This window comes from Cheilinus undulatus, linkage group 12 (assembly GCF_018320785.1).
Source record: "Cheilinus undulatus linkage group 12, ASM1832078v1, whole genome shotgun sequence".
Lineage (NCBI taxonomy): Eukaryota > Metazoa > Chordata > Actinopteri > Labriformes > Labridae > Cheilinus > Cheilinus undulatus.
The window spans coordinates 28,236,159-28,250,450 of NC_054876.1; the positions used below are offsets into that span (position 1 = coordinate 28,236,159).

At 39.8% G+C, this 14,292-nt stretch overlaps 1 protein-coding gene across 8 annotated transcripts in view; it reads left to right on the forward strand.

Moving 5' to 3' along the window:
* The window catches only part of LOC121518508 (rap guanine nucleotide exchange factor 6), a 211,753-nt gene that overhangs the window by 109,408 nt on the left and 88,053 nt on the right, over nucleotides 1–14,292 (forward strand). Inside the window, exon 1 of one of the 8 annotated variants that reach the window (XM_041800856.1) lies at nucleotides 7,576–7,656. The exons of the other annotated variants lie outside the window; for them this stretch is intronic. Coding sequence (XP_041656790.1) covers nucleotides 7,603–7,656 — 54 coding nt within the window. The 5' untranslated portion in view covers nucleotides 7,576–7,602. Of the gene's footprint in view, nucleotides 1–7,575; nucleotides 7,657–14,292 lie in introns of those variants that run through there. 8 annotated transcript variants of the gene reach the window in all.

Sequence of the window (14,292 nt, forward strand, 5' to 3'; positions counted from 1 at the left end):
CCACCTCCTTCTTTTGGATGAATCTGACCCAAATTTCTTAAAAATTTCAATCCTAACCAAGTGTTCTGAATGAAAGATGGAGCAATTTAGACTTGAGATGGAACAAGTCCTTCAAAATAAAAGCACATCAAAAACTTGATGCCACATTTTTTTCCCAAGCACACATCCACGACCCACTGAAAACAGCTTTGAGACCCACTCTTGGGTCCTTACCCACGAGTTGAGAACCAAGGCTCTACAGCATGCAGGGGAAACAGCCTTTTTTAACATTGTACATCAGAGACTCTCCGCAAAGGGTAACCTACATCAACACAAAATAAAGAAAATCTGTTGTATACAAATTATGATAATATCACAGCAAAGAATCTTTTGTATTTTTCCATTTCCTCTAACATATAGAGCAGACACAGAAAACTGCTTACCAAATAAATAAAGGAAAATTGTTAATTCAGTTTCTGCTTCCATACAACTTAAATCAGAAATTGCACTCAGACATGTTCCACTCTCTGCCTCCTGTCTCTTTCTCAGTAACTTTAATGATGCCAAAATCCATTCCCCCTTTTGATGTAACACAAAGATGTGTGATGCACCAAACCAACGTTATTTGTCTCTCCCTCATTAGCCGTGCTGTAAAAAAAGAACCAGGGTCGTTGCGAGTCGTTGAAATCACAGTGCGACCACCCAGCAGAGGAATGAAGTGCCTCACAGCTCAGGACTTCTTTGTGTGTTTGTGTACATGCACATCCACGTGTAACAGAACTAGAGGGGCTTTAGTCAGCTGACTCTTTTTAATTAGCCTGGCAGAGCTGATTAGCTGGGGGCAGAAGCCACACATACACATCTATAGAAACACACAAACACACAGAATGCAGTTGGCCACTTTGTGCAGACATGTGAGGTTATTCAAATTAGTGTGTGTGCTGTCCCAGGGGTGTGATTGTCCCGACAGCAGCAGGCCAAGTGACAAAAGAGAGACAGGCGCGCTCAGCAATCACTGAGCTGTGTCACACACACCACACACTCACATACACACACACACACACACAGACAGGATGCAGCAACTAGTCGCTGCAAATTATCTGGTGTGTGCCAGTCTTTCTGTCAGACAGCGTTTTAATCATAACCGTCTCATTTCCTGTATTTGGCACCATGTTTACAAAAGATTCTCAAGATTTTCTTTAACAATAACAGCATGAACACTCTCTCCTTTGTTTCTATTTCTTCATGCTGTTAATTTTCTTACATCTATCTTCAGTTTTTCTCATGTTCTTGCCCTGTTATTTTACTGACTTTTCCTAAGTCTTAATTTGTAGCCTCAGGTCTGATCTCTCTGTCTCTTCCATAACCACCTGACTCTCCTCAGCACAAACTTCAGCTCACAGACGCCTTCCATCTGAGAGACGCTGTTCCAGGAAGTGTTTCCTGTGTGACGTGTATCCTGATATCCGTGCTCTTACAGACAGATCCCACAGTGCCGAGCGTTAAGCTTCAGTAAACAGTCCACTGAGACATCTTATGCAAATCAGTCTTAAATAACCTCTTCATTCAAATGATGTAGAGCCAAGTCGTATGCTGCCACATGTCACTATATGTATCATATAATGTTTAAAATATGCTTCTTGTGGCAGTTTGGAGTTATATTAGTTGAATCATCAGCTGAATTTAAAATACATCCAGGTAGCTTTGCACAGTGACTAGTGGAACAGTGTTATCTATACTTTGTATTTTATCATTACTTTGAAAATTGCATTTTATTTTCCTTTAAAAACATGAGCAATATAATGTAAACAAATTCAGTGCTTAACAATTTTATTAGACCACCACCCAAAGTAAGGTTTATGCCACAGCTGCCCTAAATTAACAGCATTGCCAATTACCAAAATCATTTTTTATGTTTCTGCAATGGGTCATACACCAATATGTCGAAGCGCTTTAACCCAAATGATATTTTTAATGCTAATATATCATTATTATTTTTATCCATGAATTTTCTAATTTACTGATTTACAAAAAAACTGAAAAAATAATAAAGCACATTATTTCTTGATTAATATGTCAAATTATAGTTATTTACTTGCATTCCTGAAGAAAAAATGAGTTTTAGTGGTTGAATGTTATGCTTGATTAATTTCCGACTTCTCAGAGAAGCCCAGTGAGCCGGCTCAAATTTGGGTGAATTCAGTTTGAAATTCCTCATTCCTGTTCAAAATGGTAAAACGTGGAGAGCTCACTGAAAATTAAAGAGTCCACATTAAAGAACTTCATGATGCTGGATGGTCTCTGAGACAAATATGAAAGGTGGTCTAATAAATTTGTTAAGCACTGTATGTATGAATGCATGTCAGTAGCTTTGATACAACTTGATATATCTTTGTGTTCATCTTGGGCTGTCTTGGGCTCTACTTGGAAGGCTTTCCACAAGATTTTGGAGTGTTTTTTGGGTCCCTGTTCATTCTGTAGAACCCTGTCTTCATAGTGCTTGCTTTGTGTGCTGGGGCACAGCCATGTTTGAATAGAAAAGAACCATCCCCAAACTGTTGCCATAAAGTTGGAAGCATAGCATTACCCAAAATGTCTTGGTTTTGCTGAAGCTTTAAGCTTGCCGTTCACTGGAGATAAGGAGTCTAGCCCAGACTCTGAAAAAACACCACATCATTATCACTCCTCGACCAAACATCATTGCTGAAACAATGCAGTCAGGCAGGTAATGTCCTCTCTGCATCCACCAAACCAGGACTCAGCCATCTGACTTCCAAACAGAGAAGCATAATTCCTTACTCCACAGAACATGCTCCACAGTCCAGTGTCAGTGTGCTTTACACCACTCCATCCAACACTCGGCATTGGACTTGGTGATGTGCAGCGGCTCAGCCATGGAAACCCACTCCACTGCACAGTTTTTGTGCTCACATTAATTCCAGTGGAAGTTCAGAACTCTTCATGTATGAAATCAGCAAAGGGTTGGAAACTTCCATGCACCAGTCTTTGACCCAGCTTTGGGATTTTATTGGTCTTCTACTTCATGGCAGAGTCGCTGTTGTTCCTAAATGTTTCCACTTAATCAATCTTGTTGGAAATAACGACATATTAGATACTGGCAACTGAAACTACCAAAGACAAAGGTGCAATGAGGAGGATTTCAAAAGATGCTGAAATAAACATGATAATATATTATGTTATCATGTTATTCCAAATAACTTTTCCTCTTAGACCCAAGTACCCATACGTTAAAGTGTTAAAAAGTGTTCATGAATCTTAATTGTTTTTTGTTAATTTTTGCAGCATGTGCAGTCATTTCTTCCTCCAGATCTAACAAACCTGAAACATGACATGAGTGTGCTGCAGAGATTTACTTTTCTGCAGTCACGTGCCAGTAGGTCTTTAAAATAGTAAGTGCTGAATGATGAATGTGTCTCCTCAATCATTTATAAAGAAAAGCAAAATATGAAGAAAGTTAATGCATTTGGCTGATTGATGGTTATCAGTTTAGCAGTCTTTACTGTGAATATTCAACCATTATACTTACTTGGTGTTGGTACTGGTGGATTGATTGCTGTAATTCTTGCAGCCTTCCTGTGTTGCTGCAGGAAAGTGCAGGATTAACTAAAGAACTTGTGATTTTCTTGAGAAAGCAATTGCAGCAGCTGCTTTGGGTGTACGGTGTGTGTGCATGCAGGTTTATTAGGGCTGGGGCTTTGACAGCGGGGCAGGGGGATGATGTAGTGCTGCGGAGTAGTATGCAAAAGGGAGAAGACTGCAGATAGTTCACACTAGGAAAAACACACACACATGAAAATTTCTCTTGTTTTTGTTGTTTATGTCTCACTTTCAATGCATCTATCTGTGTTTATCTTTATGACTGTCTCTCTCTATCTATCCATCTCTGTGTCTATTTCTATCCCTCACTTCCTCTCTCTCTCTCTTGTGTACATAACACTTCTCCGAAGGCAGGGCTCCATGTGCTTGCATCTGATTGGCTGCAGGATAAAAAGATGATGTCATTCCTAATCGGGAGGTGCATATCGTTTCACACACACACTTGTCACGCTTATGGAGGAGAATGAGGGTAGAGATTCTGGTTCAGAGCAAAAAGAGGATGAAAATAAGAGCAGGAGAATGATAGACGGCGAGATGAACAGCTGATAACAAAGGAAAGACGAGGGGATTTTTCAAAGAGATGTAGAGACAATGATCAGCCAAGATGCTGAGGCAGGGAGACAAAGGAAATAGCTTGTTTGAGTCAAAAATGATGAAGGTGGAGATGCAGAGATTAGGGTTTTTTAAGTGAATGGGGACAGGCAAAAAAAAGAGTGAGAGAGGATATACGGAGGGAGTGGGAGGGAGGTCAGAGAGTGAGAAAGAGAGAGGGTGAAGCGTCTGGTAATAAGAGCTTGAATCTCTCCTCTGCTGGAGGAGAATCAGCCGTTCAAACAGCCAGACAGATCCTATTGTCTCTGCTATCAATTCATCCCCCCGTCTCTCATCTGTTACTCAAACACAATGTGACACAGGCTGCAGAAGAGGAAAGAAACAAAGGCCACAAGACATGGCACTAAAACAAACTGTCAATATGTAAAGTCTGTCAGTCATTATTGGAGATTATTAATTTGAAGGTTTTTTGACTTGTAATGTGTGCAGCTTTTACCTCTTCTGGATTACCAAGTAAAGCAGAACATTAAGTCCCTGCATACTACCAGTAAATAATTCAACTTTATACATAATTTTATGGGAGCTGTTATGACAGATGGTTTAGAAATGGATGCCAACTCATAGAAAAACACTTTGTATCTCTTTCTGACAGCACACAGTACTGAAACTTGTTAAATACTTGAAGTTATAAAGTAAGCGTGACAACGTCTGGACTGTTTCCCAAACTGTGTGCTGTGGCAAGTTTCTTGGTGTGCCGTATTATTACTACAACTGTACATCAAGTGAAAATCCTGAAGCACGTGCTGAAAAGGCTTGATTTTGGCTTGTTCTTAGGTGTGGCTTTGGTAAAATAGGTTTGAAAACTGCTGCTTTTGACTGCAAGATTTAGATAGTATTAAATGTAAAATAACTAATTCTTCTCTAGTCTTTAGATCAATTTAAAGGTGTTGAGTTGATACAAGATTTTCAAGAAAATAGATTTTGTTATTTCTTTCAGCTGAATTTCACCAACATCTTCTTAAACATTTGTCAGAAGGGGCAAATAGTGACCACTACCAAAACGGCCATGATTTGAGCTGTTTATGACTATACCAAGCATTCATAGTGTCAGAGTATAAAAATCTTCCATTTTTAAGCTACTTTTGTGTTCTGAAGTAGTGGAATATACAGGCAAAATTTTTTATAAAGTCAGACAAAAGGTAGCAGGCAGGACTCAAAAAAGCCTCTTTCTTAGCCTAGACGAGCGCTAGTTCAGTACAGACATGTCATGTTTTAGCACATTTAACTCTCAACACACTTGTGTTTCCTTAGCTTAGCTCTGTCCAGCCTTGCTCGTTGTGATGGGAAATCCGTCTCTTTTCAGAGATCCAGATCATTCGGCTCAGCTCAGTAGAGCTAGTTGTTTGGTTCCCAACTGAGGCTTCATTTTTTAACAGTTTGGCTTTTTTCAAATGTGGATTAAATAACGATAAAGGACGGAGGAAAGGAACTGGCACTCAAACAGGAGCTAGGTACTGGGGCTAAAATAAAATAGCTGTTAAATAAAATAGGTTATGATATTGATCACCTCCATGCTAGGTAAATCTGTTAAACTGTGGTAAAAAAAAAATCACTTTTTTGTCAACAGTAGCAGTCAAATTCAGTGAAATAGAAATTTTCTGATATTTGCAGCATAGAGATCCATTTTAAACTTTTACATTGAAACATATTTAGCTCTGTTTTTCACCATTTCTACACTATTCTTATTTGATATCTTATGTGATTAAAGCTGAAGGGTCAAACACAGGTTCATATAATTCTCTGTTGGCCTGACTTTCATTGGTGGTGGATAAACCACACTCTGTAATTATCTGTATCTGCTGTCTGATCTCGGTCTACCTCTAATATTTTACAACTACACATTTCTCAGCCTAGTACATTTATTACCCCAGTATTATGCTTGGCGTTGTAATATATAGAGAGATTTATCTGCATCTGTAATGTGGTGTTCTTACATGTCAAATCCAATCCCCTGTGTCGCAAATCCTCCAGACGGGTGCTTTTTGGAGGGGGGAAAACCCATTATCGTCTCTTGTCATGTATTTGCATTTGCCAAAATACAGCCAGCGTCTGTCTTTGAATCTGATAGGGGCTTTGTGATTTATACCCCCCCCCCCCTCCTTTTTTTGAAAGTAATTTATGCTCAAAAAAGGGGAGGGGGTTGCCTCAATACACTCAGCTTTATGTTACCCGCCAATCAATGAAGATGCACCCTCTCTTTCCTCTCTATCTCTGTCTTTCTCTTCCTGTCCACCTCTCTCTCTCTCTCTCTCTCTCTTCCACATCTGCTTGGCAGCCAATCCATCTAATGCAGTTTCCCCTGCTTGCTCTCACTTCATACAAGCCACATCCCATCCTCTCTTTCTCTCTCGCTCTCCCTCTCTCTCTCCCTCTCACTGCACAGGTGATGTCATTCTTTTTCAGCTGGATTCTCCTCCCCTCTCCCTCCTCCCTCGCTCTCACTCTCCCTCCTCCGTTCCCCATTAGCGGCTGGCTCTCTCCGGCGCAGCATCCTATCCACGGTAGCTTCTCTCTCCAAGGGCGGGAGGGGGAGGAGGAATGCCGGCATGAGGTGTGAGCGCTAACCGGGGGGAAAAGACAGCTTGAAGTCGAGGGTAAAGGAAGCGGGATCACTAGCCCCTGCCATGCAGCTGCACCACTGGGTACACACCTGCACAGCTGGAGCTCTGTAGGGAGAGAAAGAGTTGCAAAGAGACAGAAGAAGGAGTTTGACGGACGTGGACAGTGATTGAAGAGAAAAGAGAGCTGCAGGAATATGATTCAGGCTTTCAGAGGCTGAGGGGACTGTTTGAATGACTTTAAGCCAGACAAGAGGCTTCTTCCCAGGGGTCTGCAGATACACAGACGAGCCCCTTTTTTTTTATCCAGCACCGACTCTCAGCTCTGTTTCTCTAAAGAGGGAAAGTATAAAAGAAGACAAAAATGACTCACTGAGTGTCTACATTGAACTTTAAACAGACTGATCTGCTCAATTTGGATTTGAAGTTTGATGGCTTGATCTCTGAAATATTTCTGTGCTGATGGAAGTTTTAATATTCTTCAGATTTTCAGTGCCGGAGCTTTATTAGGAGGGGTTCTAGCTTCTTAAATGCATTTCCTTTGTATGCTTTTATAGAAGAAGAAAAATTGGACAAATGCATGGATTTCCCTGGACTTGAGTTCTCCTTCTGTTGCGACATCTGACAGTCACCAAACCAAATTTGACACCTTTTCTGCGCCAAATCAAGACTTGACTGAGGATTTAAATCAAACAATTAAAAACCTTCCGGACAATTATCTTGCTACAAAGAAGCCGGCGTCAGCCATTGCTGTCCTCTTTTAATTATTTTTTTTTTTTATCTCTTGGTGAACAAGGGGAAACTTCCCCTCGCTTGCACCCTCCCTCCTGCAGAAATGGCTTTCCTGGTCCGTTGCTATGCCAACTGCTTGCAGCCGTGGTCCTCCAAAGTAAGCGATGTCGTAATCCCTTTTCTGGCCAGAGCCTCTGGCTTAGGATGCTGCTGCCTCTGTGTGTGTGTGTGTGTGTGTGTTACTGAGAAGAAGCGATAGGGTGGGGATGAGAGAAAAAGAGATTGATTTATATGCATATGACAAACATTTTTGTGGCTGTTTTGAATTCATTAATGCTTTGCTTTTCCCTGTTGAATTTGAATTTGAACGGTTCTGTCCTGTAGGATGCTGATAACAGCTACATAAGATTCATCCCTTCAGAAAATAGATGAATTTAGAAGCCTAATAATGCCTGCTCAGTTCTAATAAAGGATGTATCTGTTGACCATACAAATAAGCAGACATTCCCTGTATCATCTTCATATGCAAGAGTCTGATAAAAAGTCTTTTACATCATAATTCTTCATGTTTACAGAGGGTTAAATCACCAGAGAAAGTAAAGCTGACGCAGTCTACGTGTCCACTGTACTCTGTGAGGTCAGACTTTTAATGCATTGAAGAGAGAAACTGTTTTTTTTCTCTGTAAAAATGTTTAATTATTTCTTTCTGATGCTTCAAAGGACAAACTGGTTCTAGTCTTTCCAGAAATAGAGTTTGAAAGCTGAGGTGATAATTCCCTTGAGGCTGGAGATGTATTTTTAAAACCTTTTATTGACAGAATTGTATCAGTAGGAGAGCAGAGATAAGAGAGTTGGGACAACAGAACTGAAAGAAAGGTTATGCTATTTATGAGTACAAACCTATAAATAGAATTACTGGTCTATGAATCAATCATTAAAGAAGTAAGAATAACTCTAGTCATATAAAGTAAAATCTTGCCAAAAAGCTGCTGTTGCGAATTTTGTAGAAACTCTGCAAATGACTAAAGGGACCTCTTTGATCGACATTATTGCATACCACAAATAACTTTTGAACCATAAATCTCAGGTCACTTCCTTTTTTCCCTAAATTTTGCCATTTAAATGATGCTATCCATGCCTTTGCAGTCCTTACAGAGGCTTTTCTAGCAAGCATGAAACTTGGGTGTCTTTCTGGGATCTTGAAAGATTAAATCCACACCAGTAAATCCATTATTGAAAGTCTTTTAATTGATTTTTTAAATACATTTTTCATGGTTTCTGCTGCTAGGGGCTAATGCTATCCACCATATTGTCTATTTTGTATCCCACCTTGCATTGTGGCTGGGCTGTGCCAACCAATGGCAGGCTGTTTCATTGTTGTGTCATACTTTGTTGAACTGCACGTGCCATTATGCTTAGATCCCAGAGGAGACAGCCTATTTAGCTCAAAATGGAGAGAAAGGGAGACAGAAAGCCTGTGATGTGGCCCTTTGTGTCACTGCAGACAGGAATTTCTTTCAGAAATGGCACAAACAGAGCCAATACAAAAAAGTACAAGGACTTTCCATGTAAATATGAAAATATTTTGAGGACATTTTGTCACAGAATTATTATTTTTTCACTTTTTAGTCCCTGTGAGATGGAAGAACAAGTCTGAGTAAAAGCGTCTTAGTCATTATTGTTAACTGTGTGTCACACATAGGATTCTTTGAGTTTTACTTTCTGCTAAGTATTTTTCTGTTGTCTTTGTAGTCTCATAACTTTTTCAAATACAAGCACACATATTCTTAGAGGCCAGGTTGTAGTGAAAAAGGATTTTTAGTGCCTATAACCTAAATAATAGCTTAAGTTCTGAAAGTTTTGTAGTTTCGGGTGATATTTGATTGTCTATATATACTGCAGAGCTGTCAGTGCATCTGTGTAGTATCTGGTCTTTTGCTCCCAGTAGTCAGCAGTTGACTGAACATGATGTAGCGGTGTATATAATTAACAGTTTGATGTCCTAGTTTTGGATGCTCAGAATAGTCAGCCAGAGTTAGCCTGGCCTCTGGCCAACTCCTTGATGAGGCAAAGAAAGCATCTACTATGCAGCTGTTTGTCTTTTATTGGTTCTGTGTTTTTTTTGTTTTGTTTTCTTTTTTATCTCCAAACTGGATGATGAAATTGATTGCCTGAGTGACAACATGCTTGAAACTCAATGCAATACGTCGTCCTTCAGAATGAGTGAAGGATAGATCCCTAAGTGTTTGTCTCTTTGGGAGCGTCTGTCTGAGTGCTGAAAGCCTCCGAGATGTTTGTCTTCATTATGTGCATGTCTATGTGTGTGTGTGTACGATAAGTAATAATTAGCTCCCTGGAGATGACAGGGGATAAAGAGAGAAGATGTTCAGTGTGCTGTAACATTAAATCTGTGCCAAACTGAGTCACACATCTCAAATACCTTTTTAGTCTTCTTTATTGCCCTTTGTGTCTTGTGGGATCAAAATTATGCCGGAATCTTTGATTTCTTGTAAAGGGTTCAAATGTCAAGGCTGCTGAATTAAACCCTGTGAATCATCCTGAAACACTGTTGCACTGTAGTTTTACCACTTTGATATTCTGCGACTGTATTCGTCTGACAGGTTTGGTACACCTGTAGTTTTTATATTTGCATTTAGCAATACTGGATTTTGGAAGCTGAAACAATATTTTAGGGATGCACTGATGCATCATGTTGTCATACACTGGTCATCTGCTATTAATACAGCGTGGACAGATATCAGTAGCCAGTTATTTTCTGCCATCTCCAATGAACCTAATGTTGACATTTAGTACAACTAACTGCTGATTGAAAGGAGAGCTTTTTGATTGTGTGAAATAAATCAGCTGTTGGACAGACTTCATTGCCACACACGGAAAAATGGTTGCACAGTGGAAGTCTTAAACTTAAAGAAGTACTGGAAAAATATTGGTATTGGTATCTTAATTTTCACAACCAGTCCATCTCTTAAACATTGATTTTGGATTTTCATGGCTCTGAAAAATATACTGTCCTAACTAGATACCATTATTGTATTTTTGAAATAATTGTGGCCAAAATATTTTCAGAGCCTGACGTTCTACGAACAAAATATTCTTAGTGGGGCAGCAATGATTGTTGTAATTGCCAGTATTACTTTGATTGTCAAGTAACCCTCAGATTTCTCACTCTTCATATTATTTATTGGTTTGCCGCCACGTGTTGATCCCCACATATAGTGCCTATAAAAAGCAGTTACCTCCTTGGATGTTTTACCCTTTTAATTATTTTATAAATTAATCATTGGTTAATGTAATGTGGTGTTTTTGACCCCCCAAAAAACTAAAAATCTGTTATGTTAAATAAGTAACATAACTGTTTGCTACCTTCAAATTAGTATTTACAGAAGTAGACGCACCTTTGGCTGCAATGACAGCACTGAATCAGCGTGGAAAGGTCTCAGTCAAGCTTGTACATCTGGACTCTGCTGTCATACTCCATTCCTCATTGCAAAACGGCTCAACCTCTGTCAGGTTGTGCAGGAATCGGGCTTGAACAGGTCTTTTCGAGTCCAGCCATAAATTCCCTATTGGACTGGGGTCTGAGAGGCTGCCGAGAAGCATCCCCACAGCATGGTGCTGCGACCACCGTACTTCACAGTGGGGATGGCGTGTTTGTGGTGGTATGCAGCGTTTGGCGTCCACCGGATACAGCGTCTTGTCTGATGGCCAAAATGCACTCTTGGTCTCAACAAAGCTGAAAACTTTCTTCCACTTGACCATAGAGTCTCCTACATGCCTTTTAGAGAACTCTGGTCAAGATTTAATATGATTTTTCTTCAACAGTGGCTTTCTCTTTGCCACTCTCCTGCCCGCTTTTATAAACACTGTAGTGATATATCATAATAATCTAATACCGTGTAATTTTCATTCATACAACTGCCATTGCAGGAATTATTTCAAGTCTATTTTGTCAAATATGTAGCTAAACTTAGTCGATACTTTTTCACTGATTAATATTTTCAGCATGGACTACACTCCAAACTGGTGCTACATTATAAAAACCAAAACTACAGAGCAATTAAAATGACCTTCCTTTTTCTTTCATCATTCAGATTAGCTTGACTTTAACTCCTAGGTCTTCGTGTTATTACTGGCCCATCTATACTGCATGAGTTCAGCCCATTCATCAGTCTGGAGCCATGGAGGTGTTGGTCCCGCTCGCCTTGTTTGAAGTCTGTCATTAATTGGTCGGCGTCTGTGATGAGGCCACCTCTCACAAAGGTTAATTAACTTTCCCTTTCTTCCTCCCATTAGGTGAGGCATGCTCAGTCTGGAGCTACAGTAGCAATCAAAAACTGCAGTCGGGTTAGAAATGAAAGGAAGCAAAGTGGAAGACAGAGTGTGAGGGTGGTCTGCAAAGGGATTTTTAATTCCCTGAAAAGGTTTTGTGAACTCATTCAGGGATCTCGGGGAAAGAAAGATGAGGGAAGGGAGGGAGATGAAGAGCTATCTTGGAGCGTGAAAAGAGAGAATGGAAAGACAGAGAAAGAAAAATACATTAGTTAGAAGGAGACTGTGAGTTTTATTTCACAGGAGGCTTTCACAGTTTTATCCCTGACTTTTTTTCTCAGAATGGCGGCCAATTATTTTTTCCAGAAGTTGGTATCTTTTGATAGTTTTTGCCTGCCCTGCACTGGGTGTGAACAGTGATATTCTTCACTACAGGGATCCTGGCTTTTTCTTGAATGATTCACTGGCTCATACAACACCAGTGCAGCTAATTGCATGTTTACATTTAATACACTCCCCTGAAGTTATCAGCTGAAATGTAACTTTGGTCCTAAAATTAAAGTAGTTGACTTACTGCAGAATATCAAAGAGGATCCGATGACTCTAAAAAAGTAGTAGGCAGCATGCTGTTGTTTGATTTATATGGATCTCTTGGTTTTACTTCTCTACAGGGATCCTGCTGCTGCCAACAGTCTCCTCTACTGCCTTGTTTACTACACATTTTAGTAGAACCCTCCCGGCTGAACTGCTATGGAAAGCAAACAGTTTATTTTGCCATTTAGGCACTTTTCTTTGCTGTAACTCATCTAAAATACAGCTCTTACCATATAGCATTTCATACTCTCCTGCTCTACTTTCTAATGTCAGAGGATAGTTATTGAAATATTGACTCCGTGGCTGGAAATTTGGCATCAGATGACAGACAGGGAAATGTAGGCCAGTAGAGCTGCTCTGTGGGGCAGGCGGCTCTTTCTCATCCTGGTGCACTGAGCACTTACGAGGCCTGGATTTATTTACATCTCTAATAAACAGCACCGACTTCTTGATTGGACTCCTTTTAAAGGCGCAGGTTCTGACTTTTTTTAAGAGGCTTTCAACATCTTGCTTACATTTTATGGTTTTATTGTGCTGTGTTTATTGGCGAACTGTCCCTTTAAATCACATCCAGCTCATCCCATTGGAACACAACCTCGGTCCACATCCTCCTGCAGCAGCAGGACTTGTCAAAATGTACTGCTGCTGAACTCTCTGACCCTCCCTGCTGCCAACATGGGACCTGCTGAGCTCTCCCAGCGTCTGCTTTTTTTTTCCCTTCAGCCTCTCACATGTTTTCTCTTCATGCTTCTCTCTTATCTCTCTCTGCTGTTTTTAGTAACAACTTCCTATTTTTCCCCTTTCCTTCCTTCCTCTGTGTTAACATAGGGACTTCCATACTTTACTACATGTTCATCCCTTCCTCCCACACCCTCTCTCTTTTTCACATCTATTATTTAAACATCAATAATGGGGCCTGTTGTTGTTGTTGTTGCCAGCTTGATGCCGCAGTTGTAGCTGCCCTGCTGAGCTGTATCCTCACTCATGTGCTGCTTCCTGTCTTATAAATCACACCATCTTCTTCTGACACCATCTGCATCCTCACTTTTCAAACCTTTGCTCTTTATCCCTGCACCAAATGGTACCGGTTACTTAATGCTCTTCCAGATGCCTTGTGTTTTTTCTCTGTATGTTGTGCAACTATGAACCTCAAGTTGAAAGTTTGTTCAAAGATGTAACTGCTTTACTTCATTTTATCTATTTATTTATTTATTTCTACTTATATTGAAATGGAAGTTTCTACCTGATTGTGGAAAACTGAAAATATGCAAATATTTTTTACTGAATGGAACACCATTTTTTTTAAATATTAAAGAAATTACCCAGTATTTGGTGCCATGAACATCTTAAAATCGTATTAATTAACTTTTAAAGATTAAAACTCTGGTGTCATAACAACCCTTTGTCATTTTTGTTATAAATGGTAAAAAGGGCATTAAAAGTGGTAAAAAGGGATTAATAGTGGCAATAATGGGTCAATGGATATAATAATAGGCAGAAAGTGAAAAAACATGTTAGATGTGGCAAAAACAGACAGAGAAAGTGGTGGAAGAGGTTAAAAGGTAGCAAAAATGGTTTATAAATGGCAGGAATGGTCAGAAAAGGTGGTAAAATGGGATTTTGAAAGTAGCAAACTGGGCTTAAGTGTCAAAAATGTGCTAAAAGCGGCCTAAATGGGCTAAAATTGCACAAAACTGATGAACAACGCCAAAAAAATATGTTTGTAATGGCAGGAAAAAAGTAAAGGAAATGGGTTAAAATATGGCAAAATTGGGTTAAATTTGCATACATGGGTAAGGAGGCAAAAACTATACAAACTTGATGAAAACTGTGAAATAATAGTGGATGTTCCAAATTCGAGGCGCCCTGACAGAAAATGTCCTGTCACTTTTAGACTTAAGCCTCGACC